This window comes from Phyllopteryx taeniolatus, chromosome 7, assembly GCF_024500385.1.
Source record: "Phyllopteryx taeniolatus isolate TA_2022b chromosome 7, UOR_Ptae_1.2, whole genome shotgun sequence".
Taxonomy (NCBI): Eukaryota; Metazoa; Chordata; class Actinopteri; order Syngnathiformes; family Syngnathidae; genus Phyllopteryx; species Phyllopteryx taeniolatus.
The window spans coordinates 23,217,401-23,245,131 of record NC_084508.1 but is presented as its reverse complement, the minus strand read 5'-3'; the positions used below and the strand labels follow the sequence as shown (position 1 = coordinate 23,245,131).

The 27,731-nt window shown below is 41.0% G+C and overlaps 3 protein-coding genes across 7 annotated transcripts in view; 2 read left to right on the top strand and 1 right to left on the bottom strand.

The window, feature by feature from the left end:
* Window positions 1-12,542, bottom strand: part of ccdc50a (coiled-coil domain containing 50a) — a 33,706-nt gene extending 21,164 nt beyond the window's left edge. Inside the window, exons 1-3 of one of the 5 annotated variants that reach the window (XM_061778749.1) lie at window positions 12,118-12,173; window positions 7,145-7,207; window positions 140-1,346 (exon numbers count right to left, since the gene is read on the bottom strand). In XM_061778749.1, coding sequence (XP_061634733.1) covers window positions 140-212 — 73 coding nt within the window. In that variant the 5' untranslated portion in view covers window positions 213-1,346; window positions 7,145-7,207; window positions 12,118-12,173. Of the gene's footprint in view, window positions 1-139; window positions 1,347-7,144; window positions 7,208-12,117 lie in introns of all 5 variants that reach the window. The other 4 variants (XM_061778748.1, XM_061778751.1, XM_061778747.1 and 1 more) reach the window with 4 other exon arrangements.
* Window positions 12,543-20,610: 8,068 nt separating this feature from the next.
* Window positions 20,611-21,863, top strand: uts2d (urotensin 2 domain containing). The gene is made up of 5 exons (XM_061779570.1): window positions 20,611-20,778; window positions 20,891-20,995; window positions 21,070-21,107; window positions 21,212-21,299; window positions 21,427-21,863. The coding sequence occupies exons 1-5, from the start codon at window positions 20,679-20,681 to the stop codon at window positions 21,450-21,452; spliced, it is 357 nt and encodes a 118-aa protein (XP_061635554.1). The 5' UTR covers window positions 20,611-20,678; the 3' UTR covers window positions 21,453-21,863.
* Window positions 21,864-23,118: 1,255 nt separating this feature from the next.
* LOC133481337 (platelet glycoprotein V) lies at window positions 23,119-25,637 on the top strand. Its single transcript, XM_061780549.1, has 2 exons — window positions 23,119-23,217; window positions 23,439-25,637. The coding sequence occupies exons 1-2, from the start codon at window positions 23,196-23,198 to the stop codon at window positions 25,226-25,228; spliced, it is 1,812 nt and encodes a 603-aa protein (XP_061636533.1). The 5' UTR covers window positions 23,119-23,195; the 3' UTR covers window positions 25,229-25,637.
* Window positions 25,638-27,731: the final 2,094 nt, after the last annotated feature.

Here is a 27,731-nt window from a genome sequence, read left to right as displayed (position 1 = left end):
TTCCCATGTTCCTCCGCGTAACTGGTAGCTTGCAGTTTAAACTGTGCTTCGTAAGTGTGTCTCTTCTAGGTGCCATTTTAGGGGGTCCTTAGCCAAACCGATGTTTTGTACAATGCACACCCCGGCGCTATATACCTACTGGGGGCGTGGCTTTCGCATCCTCCTTCACACACCCTTCCCCCTTTACGTCTGCATGCTGTCCTCAGCCACATCCGCTTTTCCTCTGTATAAGCAGCGTGTCGGCAGGAAATGCTCCCAGTCAGTGAAGCGGTAAAAAAAAAAAAAAGTTAAAAAAGGCAAGCAGAGCGCTCATCACACAACAACATTTATAGATGTTGGAACTTGGTGCACACATAGGGCACAGCGCATTGTAAGGCACCCCGTCCATTTTGGAGAAAATTTAAGACTTAAGTGCGCCTTATGGTCATGAAAATACTGTAAATGATTTTAGCAAATGGCTGCAATATAACAAAGAATGAAAATTTTAAGGCGTCTGAATACTTTCCGTACCCACTGCATATATATATATATATATATAAAAAAAGCTACACTTGGTTGTGTTTTTCTCATTGAGATACTTTGGCATGTAAATGCTTAAGTAGAAATCAGAATCATCTTTATTTGCCAAGTATGTCCAAAAAAAACCCAAGGAATTTGTCTCCGGTAGTTGGAGCCGCTCTAGTACGACAACAGACTGTCAATTGACAGAGAACCCTTTTAAGACAAAGACAATGAGAAAAACAGTCACTGAGCAATAAAGGGTTGCTAGTTATCTGGTAATGCCGGTACTATATATATATATATATATATATATATAGACCATTGTGCAAAAAGATGCAGTCCTCTAGCACTTAGAGCAGTTTGAACGACTTAGAGCAGTTTGAACGACTAATATAGCAATAGTCCGGTGCAAAGACCATTGTGCAGACTTCAAGGAGTGTATGCAATTTAAAGTGACTAGTAGCGCGATAATCTGGGACAATATTGATTGTGCAAATGTTGAAGATACTCCTCAGTCAGTGTCCAAGTGGTGCAGTATTGGTCAACAACAGATATGCAAATAGTGAGTGCACGAGTAATGTATAATTGGCCCAAGAAAAATGTGACAACGAACTCAAAACAAAATAATTGGCAGCATGTTGCAAAGGAATTGTAGGTTAGCTGTTTAAGAAGTTGATGGCAAGAGGGAAGAAGCTGTTGTAATGTCTGCTAGTTCTAGTTTGCATTGATTGGTAGCGCCTACCTGAGGTGGCGAAGGAACTTTGTGAAAGTTGGTGAAAGAAAATCCGGAGTAGCCTCCTTGATGGTTAGCAAGTCGCCCCTTGTGTAAGTGAGTCGTGTAAGGTCTCCAAAGACGAACGAAAAACACAAATATAAAAAAAGAAATACTAGAGAGCACGTAACAGAGGCGTCCACAGGGGTAGGCGCCATCTTTATCATGATCATCAAATGATCACACTTCTGGCTAATTAACAGTTGAACATTTTTGCCTGAGTGCAGTCACTGAACAAAGAAATCTCCTCTGCCCAAACAAAGACATCACACCACATGTCGCTGGAAAATCCATGGTAGCTTAAACATCACTGAATTTAAAATATTTAAAAAAGCCATATTAAAGCCTGTGTTACCCACAATGGGTAGGGCCACACAGCCAGACAAAGAGCGGATTCCGCTATCCCAACTAACGTCCCAACTTCATTGGAATTGGGGTTGTATATTTACAATTTTCCGGCAGTTGAAGTACTCAAGTTTTGTATTTGTCCATTCTCCTGCTATTGTGAATGCAGCAGGAAGTTAACGGGATACTAACTTGCTGAGCACTGGCAAGACCGTAAGTCCGTCACGGGGGTGGTTCACGATCAGGATTTTTTGGGCTGATCACTGATCAGCGAGTTTAAAAACAGATAACCGATCCGATCACACGATGGAGCAATGTGTCTATTTAAATGACTTGTTCATTTACTGTATATACTTGTGTACTGTATACCGAGTTTCTTCCAAAATAATCTCTAGTCAAGTCATGTATTCTAATCAGTCAGGTCAAACCAACATTACATGACAGAAATAATGGGTGCTAATTTACTGTTATTAAATTGCTTTATTGTGATTAAATTCACACACACACACACACACACACACACAGAGAAACTTTAGAGCATGATATGACAGAATGCCAGCATGTTTACATACAACCGTTAATGCTAGCAGTATCTTACTAGGCTACATAACGTTTTTTTGCCTGCTTGCGAGCCGTATCGTTTTAAAAGTACGTGAACATACCTCAAGCAATCCTTGAATTAAAGACCTGTCCTGAGCACCGGTGACCACCAACACGTTTTTTCCCCATTTTGTTATTATCATACACACGACGCGATCCATTGTTGTTGTCGCCATGGTAACGAGTGTATATGGTTGCGTTTGAGTTGACAAGATGAAGCCCGGTGATTGTAAAAGGGATGCAGTCGTATCTGACATAGTGCAATCGTGAAAAACCTAATTTATCTTGTAGTCTGATCCAGGCATTACGTGTTGTCTGTCTCAGACGTGTCGTCTGTCCCACACCGGCGACATGTTTAAAAAAAAAAAAAAAACTTTATTGGCTGTCAGACACTTACAATACTATGTCAAAAGACACGCGACAAGGCTAAAAATAACTAGCTTTTGGATTTATATATAGTGTACACGATGGCGACGCGGAGTAAATGTCTTTTGTGGAGCCGATCAACGACATTGATTAGATTGGCGAATTATGACAAAGCCGATCAGCATAAAATGCTAATTATCGTCAGATACCAATCAAGCCGATCTGATTGGTGTAAAATCTAGTCTAAATACCTGTAAGAACCTGTGACTTGATATGTTAGTATAACATAAGTGTTGTTGTTAGTGATCCCAGCACAAGTAATTAAAGCCTATAGTGTGTCTATCGAACTTATTAGTGAATGAACACCATATCAACCGGTGTACGGAGTTGCTGAGCCGGCATATCGAGGAAGGGTGAATGGGGGGAGCGAGTCAGCGAGCCTGTCCAGCAGGGGACCCAACCAGGGGGATGGCACAGACCTTCCATGACCCAGGGAGGTCGCGACCCTGACTGAAGCGCACCGGCCAGTCCCAAAGGGAGGGGCGCGATCACCAGACCACTTGTTCGTTCATGTTTTGAAGCACCATGAGGTTCGTCTTGTGATTAATGACCTGCCTTGTTGTCAGTTACTTGGCCATTTAAGCTATGTTCACACTGCAGGGCATGATGCCCAATTCTGATTTATTGCTAAATCCAATCTTTTTATGTAGTTGTTCACATTACAAAAACGGCTTCTACTGAGGACGGAACGCATCCGGGACATCACATGCATGCGCACAAAACAGGACGTCACATTGCGCAACATGAGGTGGCGTGTTGACCTAAGTAAATATGGCCCCTCGCATAGATCTTGTCATGACGATTTCAAGGATTTTATGCAACTGGAGCCAACATTTTCTTGTATTTATCAGTTCTAAAGCATCTTCGTTTCACCACCGTTTTCTGCTTCTTTATCATTTTGGAGTGTGTCTTTTGTCAAACAATTGTGACATTTGTCACCTTTTAATGACATATAGGTCGGATGAGCATGCCGTGAGCGTCCATGATGCACTCGCACAATAAGGCAAAATAAAAAAAAATTCTTCACGCAGAAAAACATTTATTTACACCGCTCAAGTACATGTTGATGTACAAATTCATGATCAAAATTAAATTTGCCTAATTTCTTTGCTTTTCTGTTTTGGCCTCCAACTTGAGGCAGAGCCATCGCCACTGCACCTGATGCCTGCTTCAACCTGTGCCACCTGAATAGCATCCTCCTCTTAAACACTCTCATTCTGGAAAATGAATTTACTAAAATCATTGTCTGTTTCACAGATCCATCCATTTTCTGAGCCGCTTCTCCTCACTAGGGTCGCGGGCGTGCTGGAGCCTATCCCAGCTATCATCGGGCAGGAGGCGGGGTACACCCTGAACTGGTTGCCAGCCAATCGCAGGGCACATACAAACAACCAACCATTCGCACTCACATTCACACCTACGGGCAATTTAGAGTCTCCAATTAATGCATGTTTTTGGGATGTGGGAGGAAACCGGAGTGCCCGGAGAAAACCCACGCAGGCACGGTGAGAAGATGCAAACTCCACACAGGCGGGGCCGGGGATTGAACCCCGGTCCTCAGAACTGTGAGGCTGACGCTCTAACCAGTCGTCCACCGTGCCGCCCTGTTTCACTATTACCAATTTCAAAGGCTAATCCCAAATGCATCCTCCAGGATAATATTAAGTACAGTAATTTGGATGGAACGTGATGTCCATCCCAAATAGCGATTGTATATATTGATGCCCTGAACAGCGAGCCTGTAGAGGCGTTTGATGCTGTGTATACAATATATTGTACTTGATCACATTTCTTAAACCATAAAAAGATACAATCGCTATTTGGGATGGACATCACGTTCCAACTGTGTAGCCTACCCTTGCCGCGATGCAGGAGCCAATCAAGTTGAAGCGGGGCGGGTCTTTCAGAGAAAAGCTGTGGGATTTCCAAGAATGTCTGTGAATGTCCCTTTCTGTGTGTCCGTAATTGTAATTTGGTTCATCTTTTTGTAAAAGTGTTTGGTGTTTTGTTTTAGTGTTTCCTGAAATGTTAAAGTGTTTTGTTTTTGTGTTTTCTGAAATGTTAGTGTTTTGTGTTTTGTTTTTGTGTTTTCTGAAATGTTAGTGTTTTGTTAATTTGTTTTCTGAAATGTTAGTGTTTGGTGTTTTGTTAATTTGTTTTCTGAAATGTTAGTGTTTTGTTTTTGTGTTTTCTGAAATGTTAGTGTTTTGTTCATTTGTTTTCTGAAATGTTAAAGTGTTTTGCGTTTTTGTTAATTTGTTATCTGAAATGTTAAAGTGTTTCACAATTTGTTATATTGTTTTGCACTTCAAGGCCACCGAAGTTTCCTCTGCATTTTTTGGGCCACTTTCGGTCGCCGTTTTTAACTTTCCTTTCAGTAACAAGAAACAAAGCAACAACAATGGCGACGGTGGAACAGTGTCTTCTAGAACGAATGGACCTAGATGACCAGATGATACGTTTAATTATGCTGAAAAATCGATCGAGAAGGAGGCGGCATAGATGGTATGTAGAACCAAGGGGTACGCTGAGTACGTCATCACACGTGACTAAAACGGACCAATCACGAGAGACGATCTCCGCGGCGTTTGACGCGCAGCAACTATTTTTGACGTGTGCGCGTCAAGCTACGCAGACGGGCCGCGCGGGCCAATTCGTCGGTCACGTGATAAAATGCGGGCATTGTCGGCCGCGGGAGTATAAAGAGGCCTTTACTGTGAAGGGACTCAGTTTATACCGGGATATGTATTTTAGGTCATATCGCCAGCCCTCGTCATTTTGCTGTGTGATTATCTCACTTGTAGGACTGGGGGATACGCCCTTAAAGTAAATTCCCAGATGTTTTCCCCCCAAAATCTGATTTCTGACTTTTTTCTCTTCAATAAAAAGAAAAAGCAAATCACAATGCTTTTTCTTTGAAAAAGTGGCCCTTTAAATACAAACCTAAATAATTTTAATCCAACATTTTAAAATGTTCAACAATTTGACATAAAATATTTCCTTTGGGATTTATAAGTAACAACAAACTGTCACTGAACAGCACATGTATAGGTATATTTTATGCTGATCAGCTTTCATGTCATAAGTCGCCGATCCGATCAATGACGTCATTGATCGGCTGCGCACAAGACATTTAACTCTGCGTCTTCGTCGCGTATGAATCCAAAAGCTTGTTTATTTTTAGCCTGATCACGTGTCTTGTTGCGCATTACTGTAACTATCTGACGGCCAATAAAGCCTTTTCAATCTTGTCGGTGAAAAAACACGTCAGTGTGGGACTATTTTGCGGTGTCTCAGACAAACACCATGCACGTTATTTGCAGTCTGTGCACAACTGAAGTACGTCGTGGGGTACGCCATCTAAATGCTTAAACACAACAAATTTGATCGAGCACCTGGAGAATGTACACGAGGAGCATTCCACGTTCAAGCAACGCAGCGTTGGGGTGTGGGGGGTTAAGTTAACAGTAAGTTAGCACCCATTATTTCTGTCATGTAATGTTGATTTGCCCTAAACTTATGTCAGTGGCCAATCCTTGAATGCCCCCTAGATGTCATTGGTATTTTAACTTTTGTCTAATAGAATAATTTGAGCTGGGACGACTCCAGCACGCCCGCAACCATTGAGGATAAGCTGTACAGACAATGGATGGATGGATACAGTATACATGTATATACAATAAATTAACAAGTCATGTAAATAGACACTTTGCGCCATCTTGTGATCGGATCTGTGATCTTTTTTTTTTTGTAAACTTGCTGATCGGCCCCAAAAATCCTGATAGTGTAAAGCCTAGTAGCTACTACTAAAAACACCGGTGAAATTGGCCGCGACCCCTTTTGACATGACTACCCAGAATGCACTACGACGCAAACAACAATGGTGACCTACATTGAAATAAAGTTTCGTAAAAATATAAAAATCTGGAAATGAAGTTTTATCTTATATAAACCAAACGTCATTGCAGTCAGAGTTAATTTTCAAGTAAATAGGCTATAGGCACTAAATCAAACCGAACTGGACCCTGCTGTGTAAATCCAGGGTACATTATTTTCATAAGGGTGAAAACATTGTGTTCAAAGAGTTGCAATTAGAGCTGCAACAATCATGAATGAATGCAATCCCCACAAACCACAGAAAATCTTCCCTTGAACACTTGCACAATTGACTGCATGGCTTATTATAGTTTACCCGGTTTGGCTTGACATGCTATCCTGAGAAAAAGCTATGTTTGTGCTGTCGTGTTTTAAATACGTTGCTCATAGTTTTGCAAAGAAGACATAGGCTGGCCCAAGACTGTTGCCGGGGTACTCGTCAAAAATAGTCAACAATGACGTAATGTGTCTGATGACAAGTGCAGGAATTATGTTTTTAAACAAAAGAGGGAGGGCAAAACCACCTAAACCAACTCCTGGTTGTGGATTAGATCAAGAGAATGATTTTTCTTTCCCTTGTTCTCATCGCCAACAAGGAAAATGAAAGAAAGAAGAGTTGCTTACTCTCTTGTTCCTGAAGGTTGTAGGCAAGGCAGTGGTCTTCCAACACAGCAAAGTCTCGGCAAACTGGGAGAAAAGAAACAAGTTAGACAAGTACTGGTATATACGGTATTTTCTATTTTTACAACAGGATCCTGTTCTGGACAGAGCTGTGTATCTAATGGATACGATAACACAGAAGGCTAGCCATGGTGAAGTTCATGGTTTCAGGCATTTAACATTGAACTATTTAATATTTATTGACATTCAAACTCAACAATCAGTGCTGGATGAGTGTGCTCTATATTTGGTCTGTTCTTTTTCTGGTGCATTGTGAGCAAATATATACAAACAAGATACTAAACAAATAAAAGGGAATATAATAGAACCACTGAATTCAAATGCACTAAAATAGTCAATTTGGAATCCATACAAATGTTCCCGAAAAATGTGCCTCAGTCAAACAAACATTTATTTATTTTGTGACAGAAGGGTGACAAAAAGAATACTACACTACTGTTACATCGCAATTGACTAGAGTAGTCAACTCATGGAGCCGTCCTGGCTGCTCAGTACAATACGGTTAAAGCAACAATAAGTTGACATCAATAATAAAAGAATGGAATTTCCACTGCCAAGTCATTGAGTGTTACTGTGAACAGATGTTCCTCCCAGGCCAACACAGAGTTGAGGAGCACTTCACTAGTTTTATGTTGTTGTTTTTTTTATGTGGATGGGAAGCATACATAATTTTCCGTGAGTTCCTGTAAGAAATGGGTATGGTTCACAATATTGTTATCTAGACAGATACCCAGATACAGTGACGGATGATGGTACTAAGAGTAAAAGTGCGGATCCCCATCTGAAAACATCTGTAAATTTGCTCATTAAAGCTCAAACAGAGCTATACAATATTGCCAATAGTATTCGCTCAACTGCCTTGACTCACATATGAACTTTAGTGACATCCCATTCTTAATCTATAGGGTTCAATATGACATCAGTCCACCCTTTGCAGCTATAACAGCTTCAACTCTTGTGGGAAGGCTTTCCACAAGGTTTAGTAGTGTGTTTATGGGAATTTTTGACCATTCTTGCAGAAGCGCATTTGTGAAGTCACACATTGATGTTGGACGAGAAGGCCTGGCTCTCAGGCGCGGCTCTAATTCATCCCAATGGTGTTTTGTCGGGTTGAGGTCAGCACTCTGTGTAGGCCGGTCAAGTTAATCCCCACCAGACTCTGTCATTCATGTCTTTATGGACCTTGCTGTGTGGACTTTTGCAGAGTCATGTTGGAAGAAAAAGGGGCCAGCTCCAAACGTTTGGGAGCATGAAATTGTCCAAAATCTCTTGGTATCCTGAAGCATTCAGAGTTCCTTTCACTGGCACTAAGCCCAGCTCCTGAAAAACAAGTCTGCATGCCTAAGTACTTGATTTTATACAACGGTGGCCATGCAAGTGATTGGAACACCTGATTCTGATTATTTGGATGGGTGAGCGAATACTTTTGGGAATACTGTGTACATATAAAAAACAGACCCATCTAACAGCTGGCTAATTTGCCTTTTGCATATGAAAAAAAAAAAAGTTAAAAAAGTAACAGTGCGGTTTCCTCTCCTTGACTTCTCCATTTTACAAGCATATACTTAAAACAATCATGTTGCAACTAAAAACAGCAGCAGTTCAGTTTTCATTTCAGGCTTCAAAATGAATGTTTTGGCTGGCAGTATTTACTGTGGAAACATATTACAGTGTGTTTTAATGCATTAATATTACAAAGGTAAACTTTTTTACAACGGTATGGCACGTAAGAATCTTTATCTACACAGGGCGTCCTCGCATTATAATTGAGTGGCAGTTCTATGTCAATGACATGAATTTGTATCTTAAAGACTCAACGCGCCTTGGTCCATCACTATCTTGTGCTAACACAGTAGTGACATCATAATTACAGTAAATACTTGTGTGAAAAACAAATGAAAAAAATAAGCATGACAGTAACTGAGTGTGCCTTCTTGTGCTGCATGGCACCAGATTATTACACTGCAGCGCAAACTAATTCATTGCGCACCATTCATAACCTTGAAACTCCACGTCAGGACAACTGTAAACTATGCTTTACACGATGAGGATTTTTTTGGCTGATCACCGATCAGTGAGTTTGAAAAAACGATAAACGATCCGATCACAAGATGGAGGAATGTCTATTTAAATTACCTGTTCAATTACTGTATATACTTGTGTACTTAATTGCTCCAAAAATTATATTTACAATAAATAACGTATCTTTGTTCCTCTATTTATGCCAGTGAGGCATAGTGACAGACAGAACAAATGAATGGTCTTCTATTAGATGGCAGGAAGTAAATAGAGTAATTAATGTATCCACTTTTGGTGACATTTTTGTTTGTTGGTGTGCCGTGAGATTTTTCAATTGTAAAATATGTTCGTTGGCTCCATAAAGGTTGGAAATCACTGCTCTAGTCAGATCGTGTATTCTAATCAGTCAGGTCAAATCAACATTACAATGTGACAGAAATAGTGGGTGCTAACTTACTGTAATTAAATTATTTTTAATTAAATGACTACACCCATACCAAAACTTTAGAGCATGATTCGACAGAACGGCAGCATGTTTACGTCCAACGGTTCTTGCTACCACTAGCTTGCTAGGCTACATAACATTTAATTGCCTGCTTCGTATTAAAAGTACGTGAACATACCTCAAGCAAGCCTTAAACGAACGTCCTCTCCTGTCCTGAGCACCGGTGACAACCAACACACGTTTTCCCCCATTTTGTCCTTATAATACAAAGTCAGTCGTCGCCACGGTCGCATTTGAGTTGACAAGATAAAGCCCAATGATCGTAAATAAACAGGATGCGGTGGTATCGGAATACAAAATTTTATTGCAGTAGTCTGACATAGTGCAACCGTGAAAGAGGAAATTTGTCTTGTAGTCTGATCCGGGCATTACGTGTTGTCTGTCTTAGACGTGTTGTCTGTTCCAGACCGCCGACATTTTTTTTTTTTTTTTTAAATAAATAACTTCATTGGCCATCAGACATTTACAGTACTACATCAAAAGACACGGACAAGGCTAAAAATAAACTAGCCTTTGGATTCAAATGTACTGTGCACGCTACGACGTGGATGTTCATGTCTTTTGCGGAGCCGATCAATGACCGGCAAATTATGACATTAAAGCCGATCAGCATAAAATACTAAATATCGGCCGATACTGATCAGCCGATAAAAATCGGTGTAAAGTCTACTGTAAACTGAGGACCTCCTTGTGCATTTATTTAAAATGTGTAATTTATTTATTACTGCGGAACCCTGCTATTTGCTATATCCACAAATAACATTATTATTATTATTTTTTAATCTCGAATTAACAGGGAAATCCCACCAATAAGCGTTTTCCATGGAAAACAGGGGTTGCCCCCCAAAAGAACTGAAAAAAATATTGGTGCAAAAAAAAAAAAAAAAATAAATAAAAATTGCAAACAGGTCAATCTGCAGGTGCCAAACCAAAAATATGTAGGGGCCCACTGTATAGTGATTATAATTAGGAATGCACAATAACCATCGGGACGAGGGATGCACGATATTGGAAAAAAATGACATTGCAAATTTTTTTTAAACCTGCTATATATACATTATTCCGATGTGAAACAATACAGGATCAGTGTTGGGAAAGTTCATTTTCTACGCAAACATATTGACTGTTGAGAAGCTGAAACGCCAAGGATTTGGACAATTTTAAAAGTTTAACATGGTCTCAAACGATTAATCAATTATCACAACAGTTTTTGATTGACTTGATAATCAATTAGGTTTGAATTAATCAATTAATGGTTCCACCTCTATTGAAAACAATGACAACATATTGGTGTACTAGTTCAAGAGTTGTCTTTTCAAAACAAAACCTGGACACATTCGAAATACATCAACAAAATGTGCAACCCAGCTCAAGAGGCTGACTGGTTGAACAGATGCTTGGATGATCAAAGCACAGAGTGACTCACAGAGCATGCTGGGATTTGATTAACATGTGCTTAATCTTCTTAACTTAGAAACCTACATTGCAATATGGCTGATAAATCCGTACAAACCAGGAGCGCATAGCAACAGTTCCTGGAATAGTGCATTAAAAAAGCTAACTACTATCGTTTTTAATTGGGATAACAAGTCACAGAATACAATTGTCACTGCGTGTTGAGGTACAGTATGTCAGGCAAATCATGAAGCTTTTCAAACCACATTACCAGAATCCTTCCCCCTGCAGATTTTTTTTCTTTTTCAACATCCCTCTACAGACTAGCCAAGCTTGTCTCTGTGACCGGAATAACAAGCATCCAAGTGAACACCTGCCGCTTTTCACATTCACAACATCCCAAAATGCCATACGAGCTCCCATCTTGATAGAACACCTCACGTGTGTGTCACCGTTGCAGTCAGGCGAGATAGGGACTGAGACTGTGGGCGCTGCTGCATTTTCTAAACTCTTTTAGAAAGGCGTCACTTTGCCAAATTGACAGTTATAACCGGATGTAAAGTTGCAGTATAAATATGTTGGATTTAGTTCATTGCGTCTACTGCGCGCGCGCGCGCACACACACACACACACACACACACACACACACACACACACACACACACACACACAGAGAGATAGATAGATATTACTACAAAACCCTTGTTTCAGAGGTCTATTTATGTTTAACAACCCAAAACGCTTTCACCCATTCCACACAACTTCCTTGCCAAGCATTGCCGACCAATTCCTAATGCTACATTAAGACTCTACATATGAAAGACTCCAATTAGAGCTCAGATTTGAGCCAATCGGGCTAGCATCTACTAGCAACCTATGCTAACCGTAGGAAGACCCGTGCGCGAGACGGGCAAACACCTGTGTTTGCCAACCTTTAGCATTAGTGCTACCCGTGGATGCGTGTTCAGACGTGAGCAAAGTGTGTTATGGACGTTACCCTCTTTCACTCCAGGTAGTTTCTCCTGGTCGATGCTAAGGTCACACTCAGCCATGTTGTCACCAATAAGGAACCGATGACCGTAAATTGCGTTTGTTTGTTTGTTTGGTTGTTGTTGTTTTTTCCCCACCACCGCCTGCCGGCTGATTGATCGCCTTAACTCATAGATCCGACGGATGGTTCAGGTGCTGGACGGTGGCTGATTGGTTTCGGTGTCCACCCTCTCTCTCTTTTCTTTTTTTTCTCTTTTTCTCGATGGTAACAACCCTGCCCCAGCTAGCGTGTCAGGTTTTGACAAGCGTCGCTTTCTTGTCTCACGCCTTCCAGACTAACCTGTGCTATCACACACGGTTTCTTGTTTCACCTGTCAAAATAATACACAAACCGGTCCGTGTGGCGTATTAAACGCTTATCAAGCTTAGATGTTTCTATTTATTCTAATTGAATATAGATATTTTTACCTCCTTCCTGCTTCTACAAACTAGACCTGTCTCTACAACAAAGAGTTGACCAACTGTCCCATTGCGTTAATCTTATTTCGATGGGGTACATTTTTACTTCCGCCCCAAGCCTCGCTAGATTTCGCAAACTTGATGTAGCTTTCTTTCACTTGACCGCCTGCAGCAGCTGTAGGCACACAATGAATCGTTCAATCGGAAGGGAACACGCCTCCCCGGATCGTGCCATATGATCCACATGAATAATATTTTTTTATTGACTCCACAAATCCATATTAGATTCGTGTCTGCGCCTAAATCAAGAATTTGAGCATACATACAAGAGGAGACACTAGCGTGTCGCAGCGACAAAAGGCTGGTATTAGCAAAACACTGAATCATTGGCACAACGCGATGTAATGCTAGTGGAACAACGCCCTCTAGTGTCAGGTATTATCTATACGTTTCTTAAAAGTGTCCAACAGCCCAGCCATCAACTGCAATAATAATAGTTAGTCATTAGCGGTCCATTTACAAGATAAATCAATAGCACCATTAGGGTACTCGTCGAGACGGTATCCATTCTTATTCAACACCGCTTATCCTGGTTAGGGTCGCGGGCGCTGGCGCCCATCCTGACTTCGGGCAAAAGGCAAACTACACCCTGAACTGGTCACCAGTCAGTCGCAGGGCACATATAGACACGGACAATCATTCGCACTCACATTCACACCGTCACTGAGTGGGAACTGAACCCACGCTGCTCAGACCGAAGTCAGGCGAGTGTACCACGACACCAGGGGTGTCAAACTCTTTGATTTCCCTCAGAGGGCTGTCAGAACTGAAACCATATGTTTAATCATCACCATCCCCAGTTTGTTCAAGTATTGTTACTGTAGAACACAGGTGTCAAACTCAAGCCCCGGGGCCAGATCCGGCCTGTCACATCATTTTATGTGGCCCTCGAAAGCAAATCATGTGCGTCAACTTCCATGATTCTTGCTCAAATCTTTTCCAAATTTTTGGATAATATCCATATATAATAAATAGTAATGAGCTATTGTAAGCATGTTTTGCCTCCAAATCCCTTTTACAGTTACTTGAACAATAGTTGAACAAACCATTATCCTTGACTTCTGACTTCAAAACTAGTTATCCATCAATTTGTTGTCTATGTGTAATAATATGATGAGGCGATTAAACATTGATATGGTTTTAGAATCATAATGGCCCTCTCAGGAAAACCGTATCTACAATGTGGCCCGCGACAAAAATGAGTTTGACACCCCTGCTGTAGAAGAAGGGTTTGGTAACAGAAAAATGCAATATCTCAACATTATTGTTTATTTTTATGACAATTTGGAACTTGGGTACAGATTTTATAAAAAACCACGAAAGTTGAGGAGCATGATTTGCTTTCGCAGGCCACATAAAATGAAGTGGTGGGCCGCAACAGGCCCCCAGACCTTGAGTTTGACACGTATGCACTACACCATCAGTGACTACTATATATATATATATATCTATATATATATATATGCATGCCAGCACGGTGAACGACTGGTTAGCACATCTGCCTCACAGTTCTAGGGACCGGGGTTCAATCCTCGGCCCCGCCTGTGTGGAGTTTGCATGTTCTCCCCGTGCCTGGTTGGGTTTTCTCCGGACACTCTGGTTTCCTCCCACATCCCAAAAACATGCGTGGTAGGTTGACTGAAGACTCTAACTTGCCCGTAGGTGTGAATGTGAGTGTGAATGGTTGTTTGTTTCTATGTGCCCTGCGATTGGCTGGCGACCGGTTCAGGGTCCGATAATAGCTGGGATAGGCTACAGCACGCCCGCGACACTAGTGAGGAGAAGCGGGTCAGAAAATGGATGGATGGAATGGAAAGTTCTATTTAAGTGATTTCTTGATTTTACATGTCTGGATGTAATCACACTTGGGTGTGGCCAGTGAAAATGTAATCAACTTTCCAGAAAATGTGATAAGCCACAGTTAATTCATGATTTAACAAGGGGGCAGTTACTTTTTCAAACAGGCTTTGAATATTAAATATAATATGACTTTTCCCACCCTTCTAGCCATATTTTTTTTTCTTCAAAGAAGCGACTAGTGACTTTAATTTATAGTTCAGGGTCTTTATTACGCTCCCTTCAGAGAAATTTGTCCTGGAGCTAGTTATAGCTGCATGTATAAATACAATCATACACCAACATCACATAAACACCACGTACACCTAACATTATTGCAAAACACATTGGCCTCCTCATCCATCCACAGTTCCTCTTATTAGATGCTCATGGTGACTGTTAATTAACATTATAATTCATTCGTTCGTTCATGTTGTCAAATTGTATTTGCATCTAGTGGCACCTAGTAACTTTGGCTGGATTTTACTCGGTGGCACAGTGGACGACTGGTTAGAGTGTCTGCCTCACAGTTCTGAAGACCGGGGTTCAATCCCTGGCCCCGCCTGTATGGAGTTTCCATGTTCTCCCCGTGCCTGCGTGGGTTTTCTCCAGGCACTCCGGTTTGCTCCCACATCCCCCCCAAAAAAACATGCATGGTAGGTTAATTGAGGCCTCTAAATTGCCCATAGGTGTGAATGGTTGTTTGTTTGTATGTGTCCTGCGATTGGCTGGTAACCAGTTCAGGCTGTACCGCTTCCTGCCCGATGATAGCTGAGTTAGGCTCCAGCACTCCCGTGACCCTTGTGAGGATAAGCGGCTCAGAAAATGGATGGATGGATTTTACTAGGACATTCCCAAAAGAAACAGACAATGAGCAGAATCATTATCACATGTATACACACTGACTGAGTGGAGTTATTCATTCACACTGCAAGTGCATTTGCTTCATTTACATCACACTGATATACAGTACTTCTCTCACCTCGGTCCTCTTTAGTGGGTCGTCGGCGTCTGGCGAGAGAGTGCTGTGAGCAGCCGCGGGGGACCTGTGACCCCAGCACTCTCATCGCCGCGCGCCACCTCGGTCGTTTTCAGTGGGTCATCCGGTGAAAGAGTGCAGTCTCACAGCACAGTCTCTCTTGCCAAACGAGAGCGCGCCGACGACCCGCTGAAGAGGACCGAGGTGAGCAAACCATATAATGTGGCGCAGATGAAGCAAATGTGCGTTCAGTGATTTTAAAGCACATTTCACCAAGCGCTGAAGAAAAAAAAAGCGGATCCTTCCACTTCAACCGAGGAATTACTTGATTCGACAGAAACACAGACTAGTGTCCTCCTCTCAATCGACAAGAAATTGTCAATTACACTTGACTTGCTTCGCCAAGAGATCACCGAACACAGAAAGAGCTTGGAATTCACACAAGTGAAAGAGCTAAGATTATATAATACTGCGCTTCGATCAAACATGATGTCAATGTCAGCGGAACTACAAACTCTTAAACTGGAATATAAAATCATGAAAGAAACTACGCAGGACATTCAATCACAAAGCATGCGCGACAATCTCATTTTCTCGGGCATTCCAGAAGAAGAAGAATCATCTTTTATTGTCATGAACATGCATGCATGCACACGAAATTTGTTCTCTGCATTTAACCCATCACAGTGAACACATACACATGTTAGTGGAACACACTGGAGCAGGGGGCAGCTGAAGCGCCCGGGGAGCATTTTGGGGTATCAGTGTCTTGCTCAAGGACACCACAGCCGTGAGTCCAGGGGATGGTCCAGTCGGGGTTTTGAACCTAGGTCCCCCACGGTGGCAGGCGATGATCTTAACCATTGGGCCACGGCTGCCCAATGCTCCGGAAGACCCCGAGGCGCCGATTAAAAAGTTCATGATGTCCGTGCTCAAGATACAGCAACATACAGTCGACAAGATGACCATGTTCACCGATTGGGAGGCCTTCGTCCAGGAAACCGACCACATCCCATCATTGCAAAGTTTGAACACTTTCAGCAACAACTGTTTGTGAAATCAAAAGTTTGTGAGCTCAAAGGGACTTCGTTTGGTATGAACGGCAAGTTCCCCAAGGAAATCGATGAGATTTGATGGCAATATCTTGTCTTTGTAGTGTATTCAATTAAATATAGGTTGAACATGATTTGCAAATCATTGTATTCTGTTTTTATTTATGTTTAACACAACGTCCCAACTTAATTGGAATTGGGGTTGTACTTTTTTTACTTTTATTTTTCTTTATTTTTTTATTTTTATTTTCTCTTTTTTTCTTACATTTTAGACTGATTTGCATGGTGAAAGGACACATGCATGGAGTGGGGATCTTCTCTTCTTGTCCCCGTGTTGCGGTTCCGGCATCTGTGGGGGCGGGACTTTCTTCACTCCTTCCCGATCTCGGGGGTAGGGGGCAGACCACTGGGTTGACCTCTCGGAGAGCATCGATGGTGTGATGGTAACTCGCCCATGCCCATGATGGAGGAGAACTTAAAATTAAATAGTTTATCTTCTGTTTTTGTCATTCTTTTTAAAAATTATCTTTATTATTATTATTTTTTTTGCTGAGCGTCTATTCAATTTGGGGCAGTATTTGATACCAAAATGACTTCATTACACTGGCTCATGGTTACTATGCCTAACCAGTGGCAGTCCTTGCCTTAATGGCTCTCTGTTGCTGAGTGATATTTTCCATTCCTGAAAAAGAGTTGTGGCCAAGCAAAGCGGCACACATAGGGACACTTAAAATAATGCACTAATCATTAAGAAAAAAAGATGTAAAGTTACCTGTATACTTTGTTCAATTATCATATTCTTCTTTCCTATTATTTAAAAATTGTGCACCTGTAGGTTCTGACCTTATTCTTAGAACCTCCCCACACCCGTCATCTCTTCTCACATCTCTTCTACAGAGGTTCCACAGGGGGGCACAATCCAAACGCCATTGATTTACATATCATGCCAAATATTCATTCATTCATCTTCCGTTCCGCTTATCTTCACAAGGGCGTGCTGGAGCCTATCCCAGCTATCTTCGGGCGAGAGGCGGGCTACACCCTGAACTGGTCGCCAGCCAATCGCAGGGCACATAGAAACAAACAACCATTTGCACTCACATTACCTACGGGCAATTTAGAGTTTTCAATTAACCTACCCTGCATGTTTTTGGGATGTGGGAGAAAACCGGAGTACCCGGAGAAAACGCACACAGGCACGTGAAGAACATGCAAACTCCAAACAGGCGGGGCCGGGATTTGAACCCCAGTTCTCAGAACTGTGAGGCAGATGTGATAACCAGTCGCCCAACGTGCCGCCCATGCCTAATAGCCTATTAAAAATATATATATATTATTATATTTATCTATTTTTTGCTTTTGGGTGTGCGTTGACGCCAGGTTCTAGTGTAAAAAAATTATGACAAATGTGATTAATTTAGCTTATTGCCCTTTCAATACCGATTGATAGTATGTCTTCAGTTATTCTATGAAAATTCTATGCACTGACTTACTTTTTCTCAGTTTATTTCTGAAGTGACATGAAACAGACCTGTCACAAATAAGAATTTGCATCCAGTATTGCTGCAATTAGTAATCGAGTATTCTACTGACAAATCTATTGCAATTATCAAGCATAAGGATAAAATATATATTTGCTTGGTTAAAGAGCAATTATGAAAACACAAGAGGAAATGAGACATTTCACTTAATAATGAACGACCAATGGGTTTCCTCTTCTAGATAATCAACAGTATTTTTCTTAAATTCATATTGTCTATACAGCAGGAAACTGCATTTTCTTGTCTACAAACATTTGTGGTGAAACAATTTCAAAGACAAATATAATTAGATTTCAGTTTAAACTTGCCATTTCTTGTATCAAAAACAAGGCATTAATTTTGAAAAAGAGGAACACAAGGTGTCATCTTGTTATAAAGGTTAAAAAGCTACAAAATGTTGGTTTCACAGTGTTTTGGTCAAAGTAGTGAGTCTTTTCAAGTCAGTGGCTTCAAGTCCAAGTGAAGTCACGAGTCATTGCTGTTCAAGTCCAAGTCGCGTTGGAAGTCTTTTAACATATTGTCAAGTCGAGTCAAAGGCATTACATTCATGACTTTACATTACATTCATGACACTTCACGATGTACCCCACCTACTGCCCGAAATCATCTAGTATAGGCTCCAGTTACTTCACTCTGAACTTCGTCAAGGTACCACTGGATGCTGCATACTGCATGTGTTAATGGTTACGTGCTTTCTCAGTGATGGTGGCAGTTTTGGTGCTGGGTATGTTTATGTTTGGTGATGTATACTGTCCATGCGCTGCGTGAGATAAAATGCTTTGGGCCTCTGCGGCTTCTTCCGGGTGGCCGGTTTTGGGGCGTCTCCCTGGGGCCGGTGGACCACCTTGAGTCCCTCGCTGTGGGTGATGTCCCGTCCACTGGGCCGCTCTCGGGTGGGCTCCTGAGCCTGACCCCACCTCTCGGCTGGGTGGGGTGGGGTCCTCAGCTCCCGCGGTGGATGCACTTCTGAAGGTTATTGTTCATGCGAGACGGTGTCAATTCACTTGCATGTGCCCGCAGATACACACCTCTGAAACTTATTCGCTTGGTGTGGGGCCACTCACTCATTGCGATAAATAACTCGTATCTATGCGAACGTCCTGGTAATCCCCACACTTGCACTCTATTTCTAAAGATGTTTAGAATATACATAGCCGCTTCAACCACACATCAGTTGTACAGCCGGGTCCACTACCTCTGTCCTGAATGCTTCCCCTCCTGTCCTTGCCCTTGTCATGTCCCGTCCTGTCCCATATTATCCTGTTCTTCCTTCACCGGGTGTAGCACGACTGCCAACTGACAACACTTGAATCTAATGTGTCATTGTACGACGCATATAATGACTTACTTTCCTCATCTTTATTACAGCTAATGGCCTGTCTTTTGTTGTCTTTTCTTCCTATATTATTTAGTTGTCTTTTTGTTTAGCTGTCTCTCCCCTTTGTTTTTTTCTGTCACTCCCCTTTAAAGCTTTGTTCTGTCTAACTGAAATTTTCAATAAAAATCCATCAGAATACAAAGAACCACAGTGGCAGCTTAAAAACTCCACTGAGGCACAGTAAAACTGTTCCACCATAAAAGGGACACAGATCCTTCTTTCTGTTTGACCTAACAGCAAACACTATGGATCTCAACAACGACAACACTAGGACAGACACACATCAATCAGTCCTGGATGTACACCACAATAACTCCCCTGAGACTAGAAAGCTGGTAGAAAATGGATAGGTAGGACATCAATGACTTTAGTTTGGCACAACTGAAAGTTATTTTTTTTTTACGACACAAACTTTCAATCGCAGAGAGCCATCTCTGACCTTTAATTTAGCTTAACATCGCTTCACTCTTCATTGAGTCCCAGTGCTCCATTTAAGTTCAGTAGCAGAATAACTTAAGTGATAGATTCACAAAAAGGTGCTTGGACGGAGATGCAAGATGTCAACAGGCCCTTGACCGAAGCCTGGCGGCAAGCAGGAACTTTTATGATACCCTGACTAGCCAAATTCATCTGGTGCCCGCCAGCTCATTTCCTTAACACCACGCTCGCACGATACCTGCTCTTCTGGCAGCGCTTCTTTGACGCACAAAGTATAGTGATTTAGTGAGGCGCTGGTTAGTTGGCTCGGCTGGCGTGATAAATGTTCCTCACGTCTCCAAATGAGTCCTGCAGCCAAGACTGTGGAGCTCATCTCTTGCTATAATGCACTTTGGGAAAGAATCAATTTACTTAGCCCTACTCCCTTGTACCAACATAATCCTATGATGCTATTTAAGGAATTAATTAATATAAAAGAAAAAGACTTGCAAGTGCCAAAAAATGTGATTCAGTTCTATCATAACCATCAAGCAGATTGATTACTTCCTCTCTATGCTTGATTTGCTGGTGCCACAGTGATATAGAGTTACTGGCCTTGCCTATAACGTCATATTTCCGTCAGCTGCAATATAGCCCCAGTGACATCGTTGACTATACTGACGACACAAAAAGTGACATGTTATTGATTTAATACGCAAGTGGCTTACTGGCTCCGCCTCCCTGCCTCGGAAAGGATACTTATATTGAAGGGATGGAAACGAGGAGGAGAATCACTAGATTGAGGAGTTCACACAGCGCTGCATCTGGGACCATACATTGATTGTCATGGATAAGGTCAGAGTTGTCAACTACATCTTGGGACTCCTGGGTTTGTTATTACTGCAGGGTGTGATAGATGTGCAAGGAAGGAACTTATTTAACACAGGTATGTGAATTCTTTTTCAGTATCCAGTGCTTGAAATGCAACTTTTAAATGCAACAGGTAAGATGATGTTTGGCTCACTTCCTTTCCATGTTGTCTTTTTTTGTCTGTGCAGGTAACCATGTTTTGAATCCCAAAGATGACATAGATATCCAGAGCAAAATTCTATCACTGCTTCTGCACAAAAGCTTAGTTCCTGTTGAAAAGAATGACAGCCCAGGTGAGACATTTGGAAATGAAGAAATTAAACCAATGGGATGTTACTCGGAGGTTGATGTTCTCTTCTGTTGACAGGTCTTGAACTGGTTGATAAATTAGCTGATTTAGAAGAGGTAAGTTATTTACGAACGCATATTGACTTAATCCTAGGTAGTCAAGACACATTGTGCTTCAATTTGAATGGTGTTACAAGTCTAATACTCATCTCTTCTTTAAGTTGGAGGCACTGAGGGATGATCTGGAACTGGAGAAGGAAATCGCAGTCAATTTAGTAGACAAGCCGATTACAAGGAAGAGGGGAGAACGTAGGTCGCCTTTATTAGCTCTGCATTCATTTGGATACATACCTCTTGCTTTAATTTTAGGTAGCACTGATGTCCTGTACAAGATCACAAATTCCTCCCCCCCCCCCCCCCCTTTATTCCCCTACAGCTTGTTTCTGGAAGTACTGTGTGTGAGATGGGACTCTGGGGTATGAGGACCACTGTGAAATCTTGCTGCAAAGCCCAACTTAGCCTTAAGAATCCTCAACAACAACACCACTAATGCGAACACTGTTACTTTAAGCAATACAGACCATCATTAATCAGCGTCATCAAGAAATCGTCGCTTCGTGGTGCTCTCATCAAGCGACTGCCGGTGTAAGACTATAATGTACACATCATCTGATACTCACCAAAAATACCAAAATACCAAGGCCAACTCACCAGGGCTATTATTTGCCTCCCGCTTTTGTGTGTCTTCATGGTGCTCTCTTGTGGCAGAATGGAGCATAACAATTTTGTAAATTGCCACCAAGCATTACATCTGTCTCCGGTAATACAAATACATTGTTCCTTTAAAAACAAATAAATACTTTATTATGTGAACGTGAAGTTGTGTTTGTATGATTTAAGAGATCTTTGGTGAAAAAGACAGGACATTTAATATTTTAGTGAGCATCCTAGGACTTATACCTGCAATATGAAACGGGGTAAAGCTTGTGGAAACACTGGAGCTCTGTGTTTGAGTAAAGGGGATCCGACATGTGGTGTAGCCTCTGCAGTGACAGGGGAATTCATGTGCAGTGAAGTTTTAGAGGAGCGTGACACAACTGAGTCACTGGGTTTAGTCAGAATAATGGGAGAGCTACTGTGAAAAGACCTGAATCTCAGCAAAACAGGCTGAATGGGACCCAAACATTGAATTAATATCTGCAGACTACAGTATATTATATATATATTTCAAAAGCAACTTTTTCTGCCCACATAATCTGAGTATAAACACCTTAAAAACATATGTGCTCATAAATGAATACAGTAAAGCAGTTACAGTTAATGTATTTAGTTATGTTTTAGGACAAGGAACCATATTTGGTAACTCAAGTCGAAATGGATACCTCAATACAGGCTGTAAAACCATGTGATTTCTCCTGACAAAGCAGTGAAGAATTGAAAGAACAGTATGTTATTGCTTGTCCAGTAAAAATAATGTATCTTCAAATTATGCGACTCATTGTTAAAATTATCAGTATAAAGATTAAGCGCGAGCAAATGTATGGACATTTTTAAAAAAGTATTGTAGTAGTATAATGTGCTACAATCATTTAGGGTGGAGGAAAGAGGGTACATTTCGTCGATCAAGTATTTATATCAGTGAGTTCCATATAGCAGGTAAAAAACGTACTATATATACAGTTTGTAGTCATTTTGTTGTGCATTAGTAATGAATGGTTTGGCTACGGCCTTTCTATTTAGGATGCATTTTATTGCTTTGTTGAGCACTTTGAATTGCTCTTGTGTATGAAATGTGCTATAAAAATAAGGCTAAGCTTAAAGTGTACACTCTTTTATCATGTGGCCAAAGATACAAGTCCTAAAGTGGAAAAAAAAAGAAATATTTAAAAATCCAAACTAATATGCCAGGGTTCACTGGCTTTTTTTTTTTTTTTTTTTTTTTTTAAAGCATATTTGAGGAGGAGGAAGCTGGACAACCAACACAATAAAACATGGGACCCTCTACTATACTATATCAGTCTATATAAGTACAAGGAAATGACCCAGCATCGCTGTGTGCCAATTCTTGACTCCTAATCAGTGACAACACATTGTGTTGTTGTAGGACTTACTTACTTACTTTTGATGAGTTTTGGACAGGCATAACAGGGGCTGTCCAGCTTCAAGATCAGTCCAGAGCTTAGCAATCTAACCAAAAGACATCAAATGATGGATTCTCTTTTAACAGGTCAGTAGAATATTTAATCATTGCAGTGTATTTGTTATTTGAAATGAACAAATAAAATATATATATATAAAATATGCATTCTATCAGACTTTTAAACTGTTTTCCTGCTCCCGTAATTACATTTATATGAATACTTTACAATTCCACTGAAAACTCACATGCAGCTGTAAAACATTAACATTACTATGTATTAATTTATGGTTTAACATGATTTTGTGCAGTTAAGGTGCGGATTCTAGTCTATTATATGCTGACCTTCTTCACCTGCAATGCGGCCTGCCCCAGCGTCTGCATGTGCTCGACCAATGGCATCGTCACGTGCTTCGGTAGTACCATCATCGATACACCGAAACAACTGCCTACTCACATGTATACACTGAAGCTACAGAGCACAAACATGCACGTCATAAGTGAGCGAAGCCTGGAGAAAAAGAACCTTCTGACGCGTTTTAGTCTAACTTTTAGCCACCTCCAAGGTGTCCATCCCCGGGCTTTCCATGGCGCACCGCAACTTAAGTCCATCCAGCTGTCACACAACAATCTTTCCTCGCTTCCTGCAAGAGTTTTTAGCCCACTTATCACTTTGGAGCAGCTCCATTTAAATAGGAACCAACTGGAGACCATTACTGCCGACATATTTGAAGGACTTGTTGCATTGCAGGATCTAGACTTGAGTTACAACAAATTGTCCAGTCTTGCCTCAGGGGTTTTCAGTAGACTGATGAACCTTGTGATATTGAACATTGGCAGTAACTACTTCAAAACACTTCCACCTACTAGCTTTTGCTCGTTGATCAAACTTAACATGCTCAACATTCATAAAAACCAATTAGAGACGTTAGAACCTGGGATCTTTGATGGACTAGTCAACCTTGAGTATCTACATATCTACGACAACAAGATAGCCACTATTCCCCCCGAGGTGTTCTGGCCACTGAGGAAGTTGAAGAATATCACCTTGTCTTCAAACCAACTTCAATTTCTACCTGAGAGGAGTTTCTATCACATGCCCAAGCTGTTTAAGCTAACCCTTTACAAGAACCCACTCTTATCACTACCAGATGAGCTGATGGGACACATGCCTGAAATGCCAGAATTTTACTTGTATGACACAAACCTCATCACAGTACCTGGAAATCTGTTTGCCAACATGTCTGGGCTGCAGATCCTAAAACTGCATTTTAATGACAGGCTAAGTGAGTTGCCGCCAAATCTCTTTTCCAGTCTTCCTGAACTGCAGATCCTCTCACTGAAATCCAACAACCTCCAGCAGCTGCATCCACAACACTTTTCCAAACTAAACAAACTGGACATATTACTCCTCAATAACAACATGCTCAAGAACCTAGCTAAAAACATATTTCAGGAGCTTGGAAAACTTACAAAGCTAGATTTGATGGAAAACCATCTCAAGAATCTTCCAGGAGATATTTTCAAGTACAATGCATTTTTAAAGGTTTCTTTGAGTGACAACCCGTGGGATTGCACCTGCAGCATCAAAGGTTTTGCAAGATGGATAAGACATAACAAGCATGTAGTTCTTGATAGTGAAAATGTGATTTGTCACAGTCCAAAGCACCAAATACTCCGCACCCTTGATTCTCTAAATGATGAGGAGTTGAACACTTGCAACATTACAGCCACTCCAAGTTGCACTGTGACACAGGAACCGACTCAAGCGCCATCTACGACAAGCCCTACAGCAACAGCAGCGGCTTCTCCACACAAACCTCGACCCAGTGTCAGACCACATGAGACTTCCTCCACCTACGATATTTCACCACCCTTTTATGATGTACTGGTAGTCGAACAGGGGCTCGAATTCGTCCACCACAACTATCACAATGGTTGGGTGTACGTGTGGTTTTTGCCCTCGAATATAGCCTTGGCAGGCTTCCTCATGTTTTCTCATATTCTTCTTTTGGCCACAGGCATGTTGCTCATTCTTTGTACCATGTATAGTATGCATCTTCTTAGCAAGAGGGTGGAGGAGATAAAGGCACAATTTTAAAGGTTAACATGTTATCAAGTGTTGTGCATAAGAAATGGAGTTGCATTGAAAAAATGTTAAGAGAAAATGATTAATTAATTCAATGTGCTCTATTTACACCTTGTTCTTTTAAAATACTGTAGCTTAACACACTATACGCTGTGATAAATGTGCACATTTTCCCATGTCTGTAAAGCCTCACATTTTTATACAATTTAACTGCACTGTCTTTTAAACAGCTGGCAATGGATCAAGCTCTCTGAAACCCTTTGTAATGTAAAATTGACGCATTATTACCTGGGATTTTTTTTTGAATTATTTCATTTTAAATCTCTAATGTTTCTCCTATCATACTACTGAATAAGACTAATTTGAGAGAGGCGATGCAATGTTCTTTCCCATAAAACATTTTTCTGTCTTTAAACTTTAACGAGGAGTCTGCAATAGTTATATGAAAAATGCTGTTCACAAAAATATTCCAAGGCACTTGTGGTGATGACATGACTATCAAACTTCCTCTTTGAACGAGAAGGACAGAGAGCAGATATTTCCCAATAGAGACTCAGACACTCAAGGCAAGCAGGAAGCTAAAGGGGCATCTTTTTTATACAATTTTGGCTGAGGAAAATGGCTGTGCTTACCCAGTGAGTAACAAGTGGTGCAGCGGTATGATGTCGTGCTCACAACCACAGTCACCACAATTATCGTTATAATAATATTCTACTATTTATCATTTGGGTAAGGTCTTTGAAGCTTTCAAAATGATTTCAACGTTTACATCATGGCTCCAGATACCACAAATTCCATAACCTTAAAACAAACTCCAAACAATAGGAGGATGAATTAGTGATTAGTGAGCTGCTCCCAAGTTCATTGCCATGACAACAGGTGATTAGGACTTTCCAGTAGGCTGGCTTTACACAACGGGAGCTATAAACCAACTTCCACAATACACACACACGTACGCACGCATGCACACACACACACACACACACGCGCGCGCGCACACGCACACACACACACACACACACAAATAGGGGAAATGGTGCAGTCGAAAACAAGCGGAAAGATAAAAAAGCATTGACTCATGGGATGAAAGTTTCATTGGACTGGAGTACAATGATCTAAAAAAAAAATCAAAGTTTTTCATTCTTGTAAACCCTGTGAGGATCACGAGTACAAGTTTTTCTGCAGAATGTCCAGCCATTGAAGCTTTAACATTGAAATAAACATAAATAAAGAACCTTTTGTGACAATAATTCTTCATAAAACCCCAGAGTAACATTATGTTAATTACTTCCTCCCTGTTTATTTCCAAATAATTAGGACTGAAATTGTTAAGACTATACATACGTATATACTATACACAGTGTGTGTGTGTGCGTGTGTGTGTGCGCGCGTGTGTATGTGCGTGAGTGCGCGCGTGTGTGTGAGATTGAACATACTCGGATGATACTACTGAGAAGTACAACCCCAATTCCAATGAAGTTGGGACGTTGCGTTAAACATAAATAAAGACAGAATACAATGATTTGCAAATCATGTTCAACCTATATTTAATTGAATACACTACAAAGACAAGATATTTAATGTTCAAACTGATCAACTTTTCCGCGATGAGAATAAAATATTTCTGAGGAAAGAGTAATATTGACGAGATGATGTGCCCAAACATTAAGTGTTTAATTGTTGCATTGTCACCATGTACTACTGCGGAAAATTTCGAGTTTTTCCTAGTCATATCAAGACTTTTTCTAAAAATAAACAAAATTAACTTGGAACTTTCATTCTTGTCGTATTATCATGTTATCATATTTTTTTGTGTGGCCTTAATACTCTTTTGTAGTATAAAGTACTAATGAGTATAAAGTTAATGTGATAGGACACAAGGTAACACCACATACTATACAGGGACTGCAGCAACATTTTCCGATTTAAGTCGTTTGTTACTACTAGGTGTCTGGATGTTAGTGTGGCTCCACTCTGGATTTTGTGGTAAAGAAGGGGTTTGTTTAGGTTCAAATTTGCTGCCCAGCCTCTCCTGTTTATTTACTGTGGACTTGAAGTTTTATATTTCATTTTGTAGCCAAATTCCGAAGTCTCAGAAAAAAACAAATTACTGTATGTCCTTTTGTAATTCCACATTCTTAGGATGTTATCAAAGAACTGATTCAGTGAGTCTCATTTAGGCACACGATATATACAATAGGCATTTCCTTGCATTGAAATTCAGAGCATCGTTATCTGTACCAAGCCTCGATGGAGCGATACATTACATGAGATAACAATACATGCACACAACAATGTCTGAAAAAAATACAACAATAAAAACTTCCTCTTCACATAACCTCAATCTCGGATACATCTGTTTCCTAGAAGAAAACCGAACACGCGCACAGTTGTTGCAACTAATTGCAAACATATGGCGACTCCAAGAGCTCAAAAGTTCAATATGTGCATTCAAACCAGTTCTGACACCAGAGAGGGTGGGGCTTCCCCTTTTACCCAATCGCCCTCATTTAAC

Excerpts from the sequence above, each read along its gene's own strand:
- uts2d (XM_061779570.1), top strand. The coding sequence starts at position 20,679 with ATGGATAAGGTCAGAGTTGTCAACTACATCTTGGGACTCCTGGGTTTG. Across the intron at positions 21,108-21,211 it reads AATTAGCTGATTTAGAAGAG|TTGGAGGCACTGAGGGATGA; the intron begins GTAAGTTATTTA and ends CTCTTCTTTAAG. Across the intron at positions 21,300-21,426 it reads TACAAGGAAGAGGGGAGAAC|CTTGTTTCTGGAAGTACTGT; the intron begins GTAGGTCGCCTT and ends ATTCCCCTACAG.
- LOC133481337 (XM_061780549.1), top strand. The coding sequence starts at position 23,196 with ATGATGGATTCTCTTTTAACAG. Across the intron at positions 23,218-23,438 it reads GATGGATTCTCTTTTAACAG|TTAAGGTGCGGATTCTAGTC; the intron begins GTCAGTAGAATA and ends GATTTTGTGCAG.